At 37.5% G+C, this 20546-nt stretch overlaps 1 protein-coding gene across 6 annotated transcripts in view; it reads right to left on the reverse strand.

The window, feature by feature from the left end:
• lrp1bb (low density lipoprotein receptor-related protein 1Bb) overlaps positions 1-20546 on the reverse strand; it is a 993888-nt gene that overhangs the window by 384696 nt on the left and 588646 nt on the right. For all 6 annotated transcript variants that reach the window (XM_061918476.1, XM_061918478.1, XM_061918475.1 and 3 more), the window contains one exon: positions 19081-19326. In XM_061918476.1, coding sequence (XP_061774460.1) covers positions 19081-19326 — 246 coding nt within the window. The remainder of the gene's footprint in view (positions 1-19080; positions 19327-20546) is intronic.

The following is a 20546-nucleotide window of genomic DNA, read 5'->3' on the forward strand; positions in this document are numbered from 1 at the left end:
CAAAGATGCGAAAGTGGCAAGAAATTGGACGAAATTTGTTCAAAATACAAGGGTGTGGAGAAAGCCGACGAAATGGTCAGTCGTTTGTTTCGCACACTTTACCGACGAAAACTATGCTACTATAGAGATGGCAAGATTGTGTGGATATCCTGCGACACTCAAAGCTGATGCATTTCCAACGATAAAGTCAAATAAATCTTCCGCCAGACTCCCATTTAATGTGCCGGAGTGTCTGCATATTTTACTGTCGATGCTAAGGCAGACATGGCACAGAGATGTATGGATAACCTGCAGATGCATTTCCAACGATAGTAAACGAAATCACAAAGGTGAGTTTTGTTGATGTTATTGACTTATGTGCTAATTAGATATATTTGGGCGCGGCATGACTGCCAGCTAATCGATGCTAACATGCTATTTAGGATAGCTATATGTACATTTGTAGCGTTTCCCTAACACCCAAATTTAATGCCAAACAAGCACTTACCAATCAACGGATTTAAGTCAATGCGAAAGTCCCGATTGTTTGGTCTGCATATTTTACCGGCGATGCTAAGGCAGACATGGCCGAATAGCGTCAATAGCTATTCGCTCAATAGTTTCAGTTTCTTCTTCAATTTCGTTTTCACTATCTGCCTCCATACTCCAACCATCTCTTTCAATACATGCGTAATCTGTTGAATCGCTTAAACCGCTGAAATCCGAGTCTTAATCCGAGCTAATGTCGCTATATCTTGCTGTGGTATCCGCCATGTTTGTTTGTATTGGCGTCACTGGATGATGTCACAGGAAAATGGACGGTGGCTTTGCAGATAGCGAAAACCAGGCACTTTGAAGCCTTTTTTTGGGATATTCCATGAAGGGTAAAATTTTGAAAAAAACTTTGAAAAATAAAATAAGCCACTGGGAACTGATTTTAATTCGTTTTAACCCTTCTGAAATTGTGATAATGTTCCCCTTTAACTCTACCGAATGAAACCACAATCACCCGGTCTTTCAAAACTACATAATTTACACAGAGGTTATTGAAGTCGTCACGTGGGTCAGTGCTAAATAATTGTAACCACCTTCATTCATGGTGTATTTCTGTGTTAAATAGACGTTTTACTCCTTCTAAAATTACTCATTTTGACATTGTGAAGCCAAGTAATGATACTTTTCTATATGAAACGGAAAATCTTTACAGTGCTCTTACTTCTGCTATCAGGCAACGAGCAACCAAATCCAGGCCCGGATTTTATATAAAAAGAGTGTCATAAAGAGTAGAGCGTGAATAATGTCAGGGGTATCAGGAGTGATGTCGCCAGTCCGACTACCTGGCAACTACAGGCTTAAATAATGGTGAGATGATTAACACAGGAACGTGAGTCCTAAACAAATCAGGTGTGTGAGTCCAAATGAATCAGGTGAACTAATTGGTGGTCATGGTGACAAAACAAACAAGAGTGCACAAAGAGTTTAAAAACCAGACAGAACATAACTAAACCAAATCCAGGCCGGATTTTATACCACATCAGTACTCCTGATGAATTTAGAGTTAGGTCAGGTCTCGGTTTAATCCATTCAAATATTAGAAATGTACTGCCAATATTAGACTTAGTCAAAATCTGGATTCAAACAACCAATGGAATAATTCTTATCTTATCAGAAACCTGGCTAAGTAAAGCAGCCTCTGACAAAGGACATTGCTATAAATGGATATAATATCTTTCAATGCGATCGTCCTCAACAAAGTGGAGAAATGGCTATGTACAGTATATAAAAAACACATTTACTTTTTCATCATCACTGTCAATCACTAACAAATTTGAACTCCTTGCCCTGCAGCTTGAATTCTCGCATGGCCAACCCCTCGCAATTGTAGGGTGTTATAGACCTCCCTCTGCCTCCACTGAAGTCCTTGCCTCTCTTGCATCCTTTGAGTGAGTGGTGATTTAAATTTTGACTGGTTGACATCCTTATCTGATAACCTTCAAGCTGTATGCAACTCAGTAAATTTAACTCAATTAATCACTTCCCCAACTCGACCCGATACTAAAAACTCATCAAAATCCTCTTTACTTGATCAAATTCTAACCAAATCTCCCCAAAAGTACACTGATACGGGGGTGTTTGTCAATGATTTCAGTGATCATTGTCCAATTGCAGCTGTAAAAAAATGCAAACTACCATAATTAAAACCCACTATTACGTGCAAAATAAATATTAAAAACGTTTGCCTCCCAGCTTTTGTATCAGCCTAGCTGCATTTCAGTGGAACGGAGTTTTCTTTTATTGACGATGTTTAGATGAATTTGGGGAAATGTTTATAAAACAAACATAGACCCAATAATAAAACTTCAAAAAAGGGTCATTAGAATAATACACAAAGCGTGCTACTATGAACATACCAATCCATTATTTATGAGTTCAAATGTATTAAAATTTTCAGACATTGTGTTTTTAAAAACAATGTAAATTATGTTTCGAGTAAAAAACAACAGCCTTCCAGCTTGTATTCTCAGGCTATTTCATTTAAGAGGAGAAAACTATAATTTACGGGGGATATCGATTTTTGAAATAGGGAAAGCGAGAACAAATATAAAATACAATGGTATTACAGTTTTAGGAGTTAAATGGTGGAACAAGCTCAGTGATGAGCTGAAGACATGCACTTCTTTGGTAAGGTTTAAGAAAACATTGAAAGGTGAAATAATTGAAAATTATAAAATATAGTCACAATTACTTTCATCCCATTGATTTTTGATTGATTTATTTTTTTATGTTGATGTTCCAGGCAATCTAATTTTCTGTGAAGGTATAGGATAGGCAAATATAAGCTTTGGCTTCAGCCTATTCCTTTTTTGGTCATTCTTTTTCTTTTCTTTCGTGTGTAAATGTGCATTATTGTATACATATAACATGTACTGTAAAACTGATCACACAAAATGGTTGATTGATTTGATTGATTATATGACCGAAATAAACTTATTTCATTCATTCATTTCATTCATTTCATTCATTTCATTCATTTCATTCATTTCATTCATTCATTCATTCATTCATTTCATTTCATTCATTCAGATGGCGTTGAAGTACTTTTATAATGAATGTCAAGGTATAATCAATAAACATGCTCCCTTTCGAAAATTAAGAGTTAAAGGTCGAAATAATCCCTAGTGTGCCTCTGAAATTGGAAACCTCCTCAAAGAGAGAGACGTTGCTTGGGCCAGGGCTCGAAAAACAAAGACAGAGGTTGACTGACTCAGCTTTCGCCAGCTTAAAAATGAACGTACTTCGCTTGTTAAGAGAGCCGAGTCGGATTTTTACCTGCATGAATGTAAAGAACATATAAATGACCCCCCACCATAAAAAGCTTCTGTAAATCATGTGACAACTCAATTTTATTTACTCAATCTGGTACTTTGTCTGATAAGACAGCTGTATCAAATTGTTTTAACGTTTTTTTTGTTTGACGGGTCCTTGTTTGAGTCGTTGAATCCTCAATTGTCAAATGTTAATGTTATAGTGTTAATATACCAAATAAACCGCAGGCTGTAAGTAGACGCAGCAGCTGCACATTTGAGTTGACACCTTTATCTGTCACAACATGGCTTGGACGTGGATTGTTTCTTCGATGCAGATGAGAATCAGCACGAGTGCGGCGTGGACGTGAGTACATAGTTGTTTATTTAAACACTATTATCGAAAATAATCAAACTAATGGCGCTCACAAGGAGGTACAGACACTTGTCTATGAATAAACAAAAGACTAGCATAAATGGTGCAAACTACAAACATGAAACAAAAACACTTGCTCGATTGGCATGAATAATATTAAACTATAAACAAAACTAGCACAATGGCATAAATACAAAAAACTTACACGGCATGGAACTATGGACGAGGGCATGAAGGAGGTGCAGCATGGGTAGCGTGTGTGCGAGTGTGAGAAGATCCCAGAATGATGAACAGAAAGAAAATTACTTAAATACTGGCTGTGATAATCACGAACAGGTGTGGGACTGAGGGCAGGGGCGTGACAAGTTGGGAACTAATACATTGGCGTGGAAACAAACAAAACCAGGAAGTGCAAAACGTGACTGAATGTCCAAAATCAAAAACATAACATGACAAAACAAAACATGAGACATAGGTGTGACATTATCAGTATCTGAGGTAAATAGTGCGCTAAATAACCTGTACAAAACTAAAGCAGCAGGACCTGACCAAATCAAACCCTTTTCTTAAAATTGGCTGCTGAATTTGTTGCTGAGCCTCTCTCGCATGTTTTTAACCTAAGTCTAACAAGTAAAAACATAAAAAAATCTAGAAATCGGCCTTTGTTCTCCCCCTGCTAAATGGGGGTGAACCCGCAAATATAAATAATTACAGACCAATTTCTAAATTATGCATTTTAACAAATTTGTTTGAGAATATCTTCAGTAACCAGCTGAATGAATTTTTTTTTTTAGAATCACACTATATTTTTTATCTCTGTTTCAATATGGTTTTAGAAAACAACATAGCACTATCATAGCTGCACTTAAGGTCCTAAATTATTTAATCAAGGCTGTAGACCAGGGTTCTCTTTAGCTCTGCCCTTCTGGCTCCCTGGAGCTTTTTCAAAAATGTATGAAAATAGAAAAAGATGGGGAAAAAATATATTTTTGTTTTAATAGGGTTTCTGTAGGAGAACAACATGACAAAATCCTCCCTAATTTTTAGAAATCCCACTGTGTATATCAAACATGATTCTCTGATGAGTCTTTGGCGAGCGCCGTTTTTTTCCTCCTTTTGGCGGTCCTTGAACTCACCGTAGTTTGTTTACATGCAAAACTTTCTTCAACATGCCAGAGAAATACATATTTTATGCCACTCCTTCGTTGTCTCATTTTGTCCACCAAACATTTTATACTGTGCGTGAATGCACAAAGGTGAGCTGTGTTGATGTTATGGACTTGTGCGGAGTGTTTATCAAGCATATTTAGTTACTGCATGACTGCAAGCTAATCGATGCTAACATGCTATTTAGGCTAGCTTTATGTACATATTGCATCATTATGCCTCACTTGTAGGTATATTTGAGCTCGTTTGATTTCCTATGCCCTCTGTGTATTACATTTGTATCTGCATTTCTCATGAAGTACTACCTGTATGTAATATTGGCTGTATTTCCGATAGTTGTTTGTGTGCCATGTGGTTCCAGACCACAGCAAAAGTTACCCAGCTTGTATAGATTCTAATAAATCCATTAGAAGAAGACAACCGGCCTTTCCCTTTAACTTGGACACACACATTTATACTTTTGGCCAATACAAGACAGTCATTTAGAGGAGTTATCTCACCCTCTGAGAAGATTTACTAATGTTTTACAATGTTGTAAAAATAAAAATAGGCCAATATAGGTAATATAGATGTGTTGTCTTCATTATATCACTTGTATAAGACTTGTAAAGTCATTTTGATAGTGGGCTAATATAACTAATACTGACATATGAATCATATGTTGACTATTAGAAGGCTTTGAATTTTTTGCGGCTCCAAACCGATTTTTTATTATTTTTTTGGACCAAAATGGCTCTTTCAATCATTTGGGTTTTCGACCCCTGCTGTAGACGGTAAAAAATATTGTAGCCCAATTTATTGATTTGTCAGAAGCATTTTACACAGTAGCCCACAGTCTGTTAATTCAAGCCCTTCATCACATTGGATTATCTAAAAATGCCGCTGCTTGGTCCACAGACTATCTTTCCAGCAGAACACAATGTGTACAGGTGGCGGGGACGACCCCTTCAAAGGAGTTCCGCAAGGCTCCATGCTGGGGCCCATTTTATTTTCTATCTACATACCCTTTGGAGTCGCGGGGGGCACTGGTGCCTATGTAAGCTACAATTGGACGGAAAGCAGTGTACACCCTGGACAAGTCCCCACCTCATTGCAGGGCTACATAAATAATAATTGCAATAATTTGTCAAATGCAATGTACCATTTTTATGCAGACGAAACCATTATTTATTGCTGTTAAACCTCCATCACTCAGGCTTCTGAGTTTTTACAAGCTGCTTTTGATGTCATCCTGGCTCGCTTATTTGATCTTTAATTGGTTTTAAATACTTTGATAAATAATGATTTTCTTTCATTTAAGGGTGCTATGGAGAATATTGTCGATATTGTAACATCAAATGGAAAACCTATAAAGCAGGTCAGTATTTGGGTTTTACTCTTGATCCGAAGCTTTCATTTACAGCCCATATTAAAGGCCTACTGAAACCCACTACTACCGACCACGCAGTCTGATAGTTTATATATCAATGATGAAATATTAACATTGCAACACATGCCAATACGGCCGGTTTAGTTTACTAAATTGCAATTTTAAATTTCCCGCGGAGTTTCCTGTTGAAAACGTCGCGGAATGATGACATGTGTTTGTGACGTTATTGGTTGCAGGGGACATATTAGCCAACACCACTTGCGGCTAAAAGTCGTCTCTTTTCCCCGCGCAATTACAAAGTATTTTTGACATCTGTGTTGCTGAATCTTTTGCAATTTGTTCAATTAATAATGACGAAGTCAAAGTAGAAAGATGGAGGTGGGAAGCTTTAGCCTTTAGCCACACAAACACACGGTGTTTCATTGTTTAAAATTCCCGTGGGTGAAGCTTTACTATGGATCAGAGCGGTCAAGCTAACATGGATCCCGGCCACTTGTCAACCGGCAGGTTTCGGTGAGAACATTGTGGTAAAAAGTCGTGACTTCCCTCAGAGACTGGCGTCAACACACCCGTGGACACACCCCTCCGACTATCAGGTACTATTTAACTCACTAAAACACTAGCAACACAATCGAAAGATAAGGGATTTCCCAGAATTATCCTAGTAAATGTGTCTAAAAACATCTGAAACACTCCCAATGCAATCACCTTTTTTTTTTTTTATTCCTTCACTATCAATAACCTCATCCACAAATCGTTCATCCTCGCTCAAATCAATGGAGAAATTGTCGCTTTCTCGGTCCGAATAGCTCTTGCTGCTGGAGGCTCACATTATAAACAATGTGAGGATGTGAGGAGCCCTCACACCGGTGACGTCATCGTCTGTTACTTCCGGTAAAGGCAAGGCTTTTTCATTAGCGACCAAAAGTTGCGAACTTTATCGTCGATGTTCTCTACTAAATCCTTTCAGCAAAAATATGGCAATATCGCGAAATGATCAAGTATGACACATAGAATGGACCTGCTATACCCGTTTAAATAAGACAATCTCATTTCAGTAGGCCTTTAAAAACTTGATTTTTTAGCTTAGAGTAAAGCTTGGTTTCTTTTTTAGAAATCAAAACTGCTTCTCTCTTAAATTCAGAAAGAAATTGGTGACAGCGACTTTCTTGGCCGTAATTGATTATGGAGACGTGCTTTATTTTAGTGCTTCATTTAAATGCCTCCAGCCCTTGGACACAGTTTTTCACTCAGCACTAAGATTTGTTACTGGCTGTCGTGGTCTCAGCCACCACTGTTAACTGTATATGAAATCAGACTTTTATTAATTGATTGCACGCAATTACACACATCTGACTATCATTTGTAAGCCTCTTTTTGGTTTATAGACTCCATACTTGTGTACCTGGTTACAAATAAAAAAATAGCTCTTATGCATTACTTTCTAACAATTTGTATGTTTTAACTCTTCCTCATGTACGGACTGAATTTGACAAAAGAGCTTTTGGCACTCTTGCCCCTGTGGCATGGAATGCATTGCAGATGAACTACTTCCATTTAGAGACTACCGTTCTATCCAGAGCAGGGGTCACCAACCTTTTTGAAACCAAGAGCTACTTCTTGGGTACTGATTTAATGCGAAAGGCTACCAGTTTGATACTCAATTAAAAAAAAGGCCAGATATAGCCAATTTGCTCAATTTACCTTTAATAAAAAAATCTATATGTATAAACAAATGGGTATTTCTGTCCGTCATTCCGTCGTACATATTTTTTCCTTTTACGGAAGGTTTTTTGTAGAAAATAAATGATGAAAAAAAACACTTAATTGAACGGTTTAAAAGAAGAGAAAACAGGAAAAAAATGAAAACATAGTTTATCTTCAATTTCGACTCTTTAAAATTCATAACACAACCGAAAATAATGAAGAGAAAAACTAGCTAATTCAAAACTTTTTGAAAAAATAAAAAAATTATTTATGGAACATCATTAGTAGTTTTTCCTGATTAAGATTAATTTTAGAATTTTGATGACATGTTTTAAATAGGTTAAAATCCAATCTGAACTTTGTTAGAATATATAACAAATTGGACCAAGCTATATTTCTAACAAAGACAAATCATTATTTCATCTAGATTTTCCAGAAAAAAAACTTTGAAATAAATTCAAAAGACTTTGAAATAAGATTTAAATTTGATTCCACAGATTTTCTAGATTTCCCAAAATATATTTTTTTTAATTTTAATAATAATAAGTTTAAAGAAATATTTCACAAATATTATTCGTCGAAAAAACAGAAGCTAAAATGAAGAATTAAATTAAAATGTATTTATTATTCTTTACAATAAAAAATAAATTTACTTGAACATTGATTTAAATTGTCAGGAAAGAAGAGGAAGGAATCTAAAAGGTAAATAGGTGTATGTGTTTAAAAATCCTAAAATCATTTTTAAGGTTTTATTTTTTCTCTAAAATTGTCTTTCTGAAAGTTATAAGAAGCAAAGTAAAATAAAAAACGAATTTAATTAAACGAGTGAAGACCAAGTATTCAAAATATTTTCTTGGATTTTCAAATTCCATTTGAGTTTTGTCTCTCTTAGAATTAAAATGTCGAGCAAAGCGAGACCAGCTTGCGAGTAAATAAATCAAATTTAAAAAAATAGAGGCACCGCGTTGGTGACCCCTGATCCAGAGGGACAGACAACGAGAGAAGTTTTCACGGAGCCTGTGTTTTTAAAAGTTAGACATTTTTATTGTTTTCCAGTGGTCTTTTATGCATTTTAAAATGTATGTCTTAACGTATAACTTTTCTGAAACTGCTCTGTGACATGTTCTGTTGACCTCTCGTTCCAGGTCACCCTTTTGAAAGAGATCTCAATGGGTATCTTATTTGGTTAAATAAAGGTCGCAAACGTCCTCCAAACAGGTCGTTTTTGCACAACTTTTTTCAAAAAGTGACATCTGCGCTTATCTCTATATTTGGTAAAGGTTTACCTTTGTCACCGAGTCTGTTCATAACTTTTATGGACATAATTTCTAGGCGCAGTCAAGACGTTGAAGGGTTCCGGTTTGGTGGCCGCAGGATTAGGTCTCTGCTTTTTGCAGATGATGTGGTCTTGATGGCTTCATCTGGCCGGGATCTTCAGCTCTCACTGGATCGGTTCGCAGCCGAGTGTGAAGCGACCGGAATGAGAATCAGCACCTCCAAGTTCGAGTCCATGGTTCTCGCCTGGAAAAGGGTGGAGTGCCATCTCCGGGTTGGGGAGGAGACCGTGCCCCAAGTAGAGGAGTTCAAGTACCTAGGACTCTTGTTAAAGGGTGAGGGAAGAGTGGATCGTGAGATCGACAGGCGGATCGGTGCAGCGTCTTCAGTAATGCGGACGTTGTATCGATTCGTTTTGGTGAAGAAGGAGCTGAGCCGGAAGGCAAAGCTCTCAATTTACCGGTCGATCTACGTTCCCATCCTCACCTATGGTCATGAGCTTTGGGTCATGACCGAAAAGACAAGATCACGGGTACAAGCGGCCGAAATTAGTTTCCTCCGCCGAATGGCGGTCCTCTCCCTTACAGATAGGGTGAGAAGCTCTGCCATTCGGGAGGAACTCAAAGTAAAGCCACTGCTCCTCCACATCGAGAGGAGCCAGATGAGGTGGTTCGGGCATCTGGTCAGGATGCCACCCGAACGCCTCCCTAGGGAGGTCTTTAAGGCACGTGCCAACCGGTAGGAGGCCACGGGGAAGACCCAGGACACGTTGGAAAGACTATATCTCCCAGCTGGCCTGGGAACGCCTCGAAACTGGACGAAGTGGCAGGAGAGAGGGAATTCTGGGCTTCCCTGCTTAGGCTGCTGCCCCCGCGACCCAACCTCGGATAAGCGGAAGAAGATGGATGGATGGTTTACCTGAAAAGCTTGGCGCTAGTCCGCTATTGTTAGGAAATACGTTTCTAATTTTTCTCTATCCTCTTGTTATGGGCCAGACTGGCTCGTACATGCACATGCACACTGCGCTGTTGCCATTTCTAATACAAATTAGCGTATAGTTCGAACGTATATCTGTCTGTAGGGCATGGTTGGCGGGTTGAAGACGCAGTCAAAGTGGAGGCACGTAAATAAGACTGCCCGCAAAACGGGGCATCTGGAAGAGACAGTCAAAAAGCGGCTTGACGATGGTCTGTAAAATGTAATTAATGCAGTATTTTGACCTAATAACTACCATTGAATGTTATGTAGACCACAAGGAAGAATATTAAATTCAAACAAAAATATAATATGATCTCTTTAAATGCACTTCTATTAGGAGATCTTATGTACGACACATACAAATCCCCCGTACATAAGAAAAACTCTTGGATAAGGCAAACTTTGATCGACCTTTGTTGACTATAAAAATCCTACAAACATTGCTAAGCAAATTTGACTGAGTTTCTGGAACATGGGCCACAGAAAACACCCAATAAATTTAAGGCAGCGAATAAGAGATAACAGGTGTCAAACTCAATGGATGGATGGTGGATCTGACCTGCTACATCATTTTATAAGGGCAGTGAAAACTTGGAAATAACTTGCATCATTAAAGCACCTAATCTTAATTGATGGATGTATTTGATCTGTCAACATGACAGGGAAAAAGACTTTAATCATCTAGATCAGTGGTTCTCAATTTTTTTTCACCAAGTACCACCTCAGAAAACACTTGGCTATCTAAGTACTACCAAATATATGTCATCATATGTGTTAGTAATTGCTATGAAGTAGAAAAAGGGGTGGGATTAAATAAGCTTTGCGTCTTCCTTACTTCTTTTCGGACATGTACAGAAAAATATTATGTAGAATGTATCACCCATCATGTTGTAACTGTATACATGTTCAAGATAAACTTCTACCAACCAACTTACATGACCAACATTAAAATACAGTTGCCTAGTAAGCCTAAAAACAAGGCTTTATTTAACAAGAATCATTTCTATTTTTTGCCACTGTAACATTAAAAATATTTTAAAAAGTAACACTGTGATTGAATGTCCCCAACTTTTATAGTTCGGGACATGACTTAAAAGCGTTATCATTACTTATTGAACAGGAAATGATTAAATTTAAGTGATGGTTTGATGTCAACAAATTATCATTAAATGTAAAAAAAAAACAAAGCTTATGATTTTTGGTAAGAGGAAAAGAGAGGACACCATCAAACTGTCAATAGATGGAATTGATATTGAAAGGGTTTCTGAACTTAGATTTTAGGAGTGATACTGGATGACGGTCTGACATGGAAATCTCATATTGCACATGTACGGAAAAAGATGTCTAAGAGTATTTTTATACTAAACAAGGTAAAATATGTGTTAGATTATAGGGCAATGCGCATATTGTATTGTGCACTTATATTGCCAGATATCAGCTACTGTGTGGAAGTGTGGGGGAACACTTACAAGAGTAACATAAAAGCATTGTATCAACTACAGAAAAGAGCTATAAGGATTATTCATAAAGTAGATTACTTAGAACACACTAACATATTATTTATTAACTCTGGACTATTGAAACTACAGGAGCTAGTAAAGCTACAGACATTGTGTGTCATGTTTAAGGCTAGAAGTAAAACATTACCAGCAAATTTACAAAAAAAATGTTTGTCATCACTTCTGAGAATACAGAGTATAGAAGAAAAGGTCATTTCAAACAACAATATTCAAGGACAACTTTAAAACAAATGTGTACATCAGTGATGGGGGTAAAATTGTGGAATTCTTTTTACAACGAGATAAAAAACTGTAAAAATATATTCCAATTGAAAAAAATATATAAAGATAGAACAATAAGATCATATGGACAGCCATAAGTGTGTACATTTAGTTTTTTATTTATTATTTTACTTATTTTTTGTCTGGTTTTGTATTTGCTTCATTCGGTGAGGGGTATATTATTACTATTATTTTCTTGGTTTGGTTTATACTTTATGAAGTTTTGCACTTGTGTTTTTCTTGCGATGAGGTGGCGACTTGTCCAGGGTGTACCCCGCCTTCCGCCCGATTGTAGCTGAGATAGACGCCAGCGCCCCCAGCAACCCCAAAAAAGGGAATAAGCGGTAGAAAATGGATGGAAATGGATGGATGGATTCATCCTGCTCCTTCTCAGGAATTGTGTGAATTTAAATTGTATAATTGTGATATAAATATGTACCGTTCTAAATGCACATCAATGAATGAGATAAATAAAAATGAAATTAATATTTATTTAAGCGATTTTTTGGCATACCACAAGATGAAACCCGCATACTCTACCACAATTTGAGAATCACTGACCCAGAGGCTGCAGATAGAGCTGTCCTGAATACAGGGCACTTCATAATATTCAACAATTATTGAAAGTCAGTTAATCAGACATGCATGCTTGTTTAGTGTGCTATTTTAGAATGTCATGTTAAAATTGTGAGGAAAAACACACCGCACCTTACAAACTTTGTTTAGTTTTTACAACGATAAATCAATCATTATTAGCCTTGGCATGTAAAAGCTTACTACTAATAAGCATACTGCAATTACCCTCACTCTTTCAACGTCGCGTTATCTTATTCATAGCGTTTACATCTTTTAAAATAACTTTTTATACAACATTTTAAAACTGGGTTATTATCATAATGGTGTTTTTATTTCATGGCTTACATGTTCATTTAATTTCATCGTGGCTGGAACACTGCAACCCCATTTCGTTTTGCAGTACATCGCTGATGTAAATGTTTGAATGACGATAATAAATCTGAATAAAGACATATAAAGGAGCCTTCTGATTTAAAAAATGTTTTTGCCAATAAAGATAATTTCAAAACTATTTTACGATACTGTTTTCAATATTGTGTCAACTATCACAATTTTATTGTTCTTACTACATTTATTGAATCCATTAATAAAAAAATAATAAGCTACACAGCAGGCAGAAGACATTAAAACAACATTGATAACTTGTTAATTTAGGTACTGACTACAGTTTTACCGTAACGCGATACTAATAGATCATATTCGGTACTGTCATGACTAGGATTTTGGCGCGGTTTGTTTTCCCATGGTGCAAGGCGACTGGACTAGACAAGGCTTGCAGGTAAAGAAATGATTTAATTTTACTTAAAAAAGAACAGACAAAAGGCGCGCACAAGGCGGAGAACAAACTTGGCTAAGAAAACAAAAACTAGCACAAAGTCAGAACTATGGACATAGAAACGAAAACACTTACTGTGATGTGAAAAAACCAGCATGGAACAATGGCATGGAATGAGCATAAAGAGTGTCATAAAGAGTAAAGCATGAATAACGTCAGAGGTATCAGGAGTGATGTCGCCAGGCCGACTACCTGGCAACTACAGGCTTAAATAGTGACATGATAAAAACAGGTGCGTGAGTCCTAAACAAGTCAGGTGCGTGAGTCCTAAACAAATCAGGTGTTTGAGTCCAAATGAACCAGGTGAACTAATTGGTCGTCATGGTGACAAAATAAACAAGAGTGCACAAAGAGTCCAAAGACCAAACAGAACATAACTAAACAAAACGTGACCACAGAACATGACAGGTACTATACCGCTTCTAAAAGTACCGAAAAGTACCAATTTTTACAGCTTGTCCCTTATAATTTTGACAAAATAATAGAATGGAAAATGACACAGTATGTTACAGCATATGTTAACAGCTAAATTAGAAGCCTGTGTTTGCTTACTTACTACTAAAAGACAAGTTGTATTGTATGTTCACTATTTTTTAAGACAAAATTGTAATAAGAAACAAATGTTTAATGTACCCTAAGATATTTTGTTAAAATAAAATCAAATAAGGCAATTTTTTGTGGTCCCCTTTTATTTAGAAAAGTAACAAAAAGTATACATATCGAAATCCATTTTGGTACTGGTACCGGTACCAAAATTTTGGTATCGGGACACCACTAGTCCTGATATTGAGCAACTCAAACATAACGTTCAAACAACATGCTTTTTAATGACGTTTAATCAGTGTTGGGTTCTAATGTTGATCTGACAATCGAATGTTGGTCATTTTCCAACCAATATTTATTATCAAACATAACATTGAAACAACATCTTTGTTGATGATGTTTATTCAATGTCAGCTTGTGACGTTGATTTCCCAACCAACATCGTAGATTTAACGTAAGACACCAACATTGTCTGTATTTACAAATACAACTATTTTGCAACGTTGTTTCAGGGCCAGTTTTAAAGGATATGTATGTATAATCAACGTTGAATCAATGTTTTGTGCCTGTTGGGTATAAAAGCATGGCTATTGGTTTTTTTTTTGTCTGTCATAAAACTGCTAAGAAAAACCTGATGTGACATTTTTTTGCTATAGCAAACATGACATTAAACTAGTCTATAGATTTTACTCTTTCAACTGTTTTTAAGTGATTTATCTTACCTTGTTCAATTTAAAGTATTGTGTGGTAACAACCACAAACAACTGTCAAGCTGATTTCCTTGCAAAAAAGGACTATCATAAATGCCCAATATAATATTAGTAGTTTAGAAAACAATTATAGTCTTTACAATTCCCCTTCAAGCAGGAGCTCTTTGGGTTAAAACTGCTCTCCATGTTTGTTTTGTTTTTAGAGGTTTGGTTGCGTAATGGATTATGTATGGTAAATATTACGTTAGTTTGTTTAGTGAGTAGGTATCATAAACCCTTCGAATAAACCATTTGAATGGTTGCAAGAAGTTGCAAAATTTTTGGAACAAGTCCTTAAACCAGGGATAGGGAACCTATGGCTCGCGAGTTGGATGCGGCCCTTTTGATGACTGCATCTGGCTCTCAGATAAATCTTAGCTGACATTGCTAAAGACGATAAGTAATGAATAATTCCGCTGGAATCACAGTGTTAAAAATAACGTTCAGAATATTCTCATGCATTTTAATCCATCCATCCGTTTTCTACCGCACCTGTTCAAGAAGTTGCATTAATGGTAAGAAGTATTTTATTTATTATTGGTTAGCTTCAGAATAGCAATGCTATTAAAAAGATAAGATACGTATTATACACCAAAAATGTTGGTCTTACTTAAAACCACACGCATTTAGTTTTATTCAGTGTTAAAAAAAATATTATATGGCTCTCACAGAAATACATTTAACAATATTTGGCTTTCATGGCTCTCTAAGCCAAAAAGGTTCCCGACCCCTCTCTTGAACGGACAACAGCGCTGATACAAAATTTTGTCCACTGAGACATACTTTTTCTGCTTCTACAAAAAAATAACCCTCTACTATATCAGGAAATGCATCGTGGTTTGAACTGGCTTTGGTAAAACCAGGCACAAACTCAGTAATAATCAACAATTTAAAGGCCTACTGAAACCCACTACTACCGAACACGCAGTTTGATAGTTTATATATCAATGATGAAATCTTAACATTGCAACACATGCCAATACGGCCGGTTTAGTTTACTAAATTACAATTTTAAAATTCCTGCAGAGTTTCTTGTTTAAAACGTTAAGGAATGATGACGTGTGTTTGTGTCGTTATTGGTTGGAGGGGACATACTAGCTCAGCACCACTTGCGGCTAAAAGTTGTCTCTTTTCATCGCATAATTACACACTATTTTGGACATCTGTGTTGCTGAATCTTTTGCAATGTGTTCAATTAATAATGGAGACTATAAAGAACAATGCTGTTGGTGGAAAGCGGTGGATTGCAGCTGTCTTTAGCACCAAAACACAGCCGGTGTTTCTTTGTTTGTTGTGAAGCTTTAACACAGAGCGGTCAAGCGAACATGTTTCTCGACGTCAACCAGCATGTTTTTGGATGGGAAAATTGTGATATATATCTTACCGGAGACATCAGTGGATTATGGGACTTCCTCCTGCAGTAGCTGTCAAAAAAGGCAGCTGTGAGCATGGCTCTTTGGCTTCTTTCTGAGACACTGGCGTGTTCACCGCAGCCATCCGACTTTGAGGTATGTCTTTACAATCTCATTAACACTATTAAAACAATAAGCAGATAAGGGATCTTCCAGAATTATCTTAGTAAATGTGTCTAATTACATCTGAAACGCTCAAACTGCCGCCGCCCGGGGCCGTCGCTTTTTATTATTTATTTATTTTTTCTAGTCCTTCACTATCAATATCCTCATCCACGAATCCCTCATCCTCGCTCAAATTAATGGGGAAATTGTTGCTTTCTCGGTCCGAATTGCTCATACTGCTGGTGGCTCACAATATACTGTAAACAATGTGAGGAGCCCTCACACCGGTGACGTCACGCGCACATACTTCTGGTAAAGGCAAGGCTTTTTTATTAGCGACCAAAAGTTGCGTACTTAATCGTCAATGTTCTCTACTAAATCCTTTCAGCGAAAATATGGCAATATCGCGAAATGATCAAGTATGACACAGAATAAATAAATAAATGATAAATGGGTTGTACTTGTATAGCGCTTTTCTACCTTCAAGGTACTCAAAGCGCTTTAGAATAGACCTGCTATCCCCGTTTAAATAAGAAAATCTCATTTCAGTAGGCCTTTAAATGTATATTTTGAAAGTTGCGAACTTTATTGTCGATGTTCTCTACTAAATCCTTTCAGCAAACATATGGCAATATCGCGAAATGACAAAGTATGACACATAGAATGGACCTGCTATCCCTGTTTAAATAAGAAAATCTCATTTCAGTAGGCCTTTCAACTAACTCCTCCACATACATGCTAAAATCTCACACACATCAGCATTTTCTTTAGAAAAAGATAGGACTTGATCTTTATATATAGTAAGTTTCTGCAACCGTACAAATCAAACGGAAAAAAATGCAATTAAAAATGCACTCTTGCTTCAATGACAGTTTGTCCTAATTAGGGTGTGATGCTGCTACCAGAGAGAAAACATCTGCAATTGCAGATATTCTACTAGGAAATAGTTTTGTTTTTTTTACTAGGATGTGCTAAGAAAAATGAGGAGTGGATATGCGCTCGGGACACCACAAGGAATCCAATAACACGTCTTTCCCCGGATTAAAAAATCTTTGTTTGCATGCAAAGTATGATTTATGATGAAGCTCGTCAATTGTGATCTGCTTCCGGAGAGAAAATGTTTGTGTTCTCCGTCACGTTAATGTGTGATTAGAGATACGGCGGCCATCAGTCTGGAAATGAAACACAGAAGCAAGTCATCAAAGCAAGGTCCATTAATCTGAGTATGACAAGCCAATGGTGTGTGCATAGCTGGCATTTTTAAGTGGCTACAGAACAGTCTCCTGAAAACGCGGTTATTCAATAACAACACAGAGAAGTTTGTTTGTCAAGGATTAGGTCTGATGAAAGCTGTGGTTATTGGGTGCGCAGAAAGAAACTGAGGACTCGTTGCTCAGTTGTCTTACCTCTTCTGACGACTTTTTTGTTTGCAAATTTATTGTAGACCACAGGTGTCAAATTTCCCGCCAGCGGGCCGGATAGAGATCAGGGAAATATTTCATCCGGCAAATGCTACAATTTTAAAAATTACAGTGCATCCGAGAAGCGCGGTTTGCGGTCTCATCCGCGGAGTCCGCCGATAACCGCGGGTCGGGCGGGTGACATGACGAAAAAATTGATTTTAATTAGATTCGGGCGGGTGGCAGTTGAACCATTCGGAAATATTTGATATACATGGTTCTGGGATTGGTATCCTTAACCATCCAAAGAGCCATTTAAGTCCCGTGTCATAAAGCGATGAAGACAATAGGAGACGCAAACGTTCTCTAGAATGAATGCCGGCAGTCACCCAGTTAATAAGTATTAAGGTGTGCTAAGAAGCCATTGGCATTATCGTTTTCTACAGTATGTACGATCTGCTTGTCTGTCCAGTAACATGTTGTGTGTGACTTCCGCAGACACACGTACACGACTGCAAGGCATACTGGGTGACACAGAGTACACTAATGGTTGTGATATAAACAATTGTAACACTCTTAGTAATATGCGCCACGCTGTGAAGCCACACCAAACAATAATGACAAACAAATTTCAGGAGAACATCCTCACAGTAACACAACATAAACGCCACACAAAAAATACCCAGAATCCTTTGCATCCATGACACTTCCTGACTATTTTATACACCCCCGGGACCAAGTGGTAGGAAATGGATGGATGAATACTTATGTCTACTATGCTACTCTATTTCAATTCAATTAAATAAAAACAACTTTATCCATCTTTAAAGGAGCAATTCATTTTTAAAACAGCATGGGTGCTCATATCAAATGGTTCCCTGCATCCTCGGGGTCAATTTTGCTGCAACTTTTTACAAATGCTGTAGCAAAATGAGGCATTACAGAACCTGAAATCCTGACAAAATTCCACAAAACCCTGGAGTGACTGATTCTTACACATTTGCCCTTTTATTTTTTAATTATTACCATTTAACAACAAACTGTTAAAAAGCTTACTTTGGATTTAAAATTCAGACAGACAAATATATATTTTAGTCGGGCTAGTGTATACTTTTATTTTAAAAAGGAATTCAATCAGATTTTTTTTTTATAAAAGTAATAGCTTGTTTTATCCAAAAATATCGAGTGAAGCACGGTATTTACTGAAGTGGGTTATACCTGTATAGCGCTTTTCTACATTCAAGGTACTCAAAGCGCTTTGACACTATTTCACCCATTCACACACACATTCACACACCGATGGCGGGAGCTGCCATGCGAGGCCCTAACCACGAACATACAGGAGCAAGGGTGAAGCGTCTTACTCAAGGACACCACGGCCATGACGAGTTTGGTATAAGGTGGGGATTGAATCAGGAACCCTCAGTTTTCAGGCATATTGCAACAATTCTAGCTTAAAAAATAACGCAAAACTGCGGTATGGCCACAAAACAGCATAAGGCAACCTATGAATCATACGTTACCTGTGCTGTGGCAGCTGTCCCCATCAGGATCAAGCCTCCATCCTGGATAACAGGAGCACTTCACTGTGGTCTTGTACTGCTCACACACTTGGCTGCACTTCAGGTGGCGGCTGCAGTAGTCCACCACCTCACATGTCTTGTTGCTGGAGTCCAGGTGAAGTCCAGGGGGACAGGAACAAACGACCCCCTTCCCCGGTGCCACGGTGCATATGTGGCTACAGCCCCCTCGGGCTACAAGACACATGTCTGAGGTAGAGAGGCAAAGGTTCGTTGGAAGCATTCCACAAAGAAAAACATGTATCATAGTATGGCAAGAATATTTAACACATTTGTTTTGCAGGCCACATTTCCAGAAAGCTAAGGACCGGGGCTGCCGGACTTGTCCTTTCACTATTACTCCTATTTTATATATTTCTGAGAACTATTGTCCTCTACAGTAGAAACACTATTGTAGTCTTTTTATTTTGTCAGTTACAGGAAGATTATGCTGTTCTGAGTGTCAGAATAATTAAGTTATCACAAAACTTTGTGTTTTAATGAGTTCCCTGCGGGTAGACAAAAGCTGTCTTTGATCTTACCAATCAAAAGGCTTGTAAAACTCCACTGCGTAGGATGGGAAGCGACATGAAAGTGTTAGTTTCTTTGATGTATTGTAATCCACAGGAAGATTTTGTCTTGACCCGAGATCTACAAAGTGGAGAGAAAGCAAGACCTGACTCCCTTCCAGGCACCTTTTCTTTGAATTGTTTTGTGACCAAAGGCAGCGGCTGTTTATGACCCCCTTCCTTCAGAAACAGGGAGAGTCCAAATAAAAGAGGACACCGACAATCTTTCGTCAGAGCGTGGTGGGACACTGTAGAAGAGTACAGCCCAGATGTTTCTCCTCAATTGAGCCAAATTTAATTATGTCTCTGTTTAATTCCTTGCTTCTTGTCTTGTTTAATAGATGTCATCAGTGTTTATACCTGACAGTGAGTCTCTCTTTTAATTTTTTTTTTTTTTTAACTGAACTCGTGGGCCATCATAGCCATAGCTCAAACGATGAAAAAGGGAGGACCTAAAATGGAACCTTAAGGAACACCAGTAGTATGACTAAAGAAACTGAACAAAAAATACTCACTGTATTTGAAGTATACGAGCTAATGCAACACCTCAGTTGCATTCACACAATAGGAAAATACATGTGCAAATGCCAATCACCTCCAAACTGCATTTTTTGGGGGAATTCATTCACAATAACTATGAAATACATGACGACTCTATTCTAAATAACTCAGCAACTCAGTATTCTTCTTTCTCCAAACACGACGAGTTGAGTTTATACCAAAATGGATACATGGATGATACAGCAGAGGATTGTGAGAATATCATGTGGTCAGATGAAACCAAAATAGAACTTTTTGGTATAAAATCAACTCGTCGTGTTTGGAGGAAGAAGAATACTGAGTTGCATCCCAAGAACACCA

This window comes from Nerophis ophidion, linkage group LG13, assembly GCF_033978795.1.
Source record: "Nerophis ophidion isolate RoL-2023_Sa linkage group LG13, RoL_Noph_v1.0, whole genome shotgun sequence".
Taxonomy (NCBI): Eukaryota; Metazoa; Chordata; class Actinopteri; order Syngnathiformes; family Syngnathidae; genus Nerophis; species Nerophis ophidion.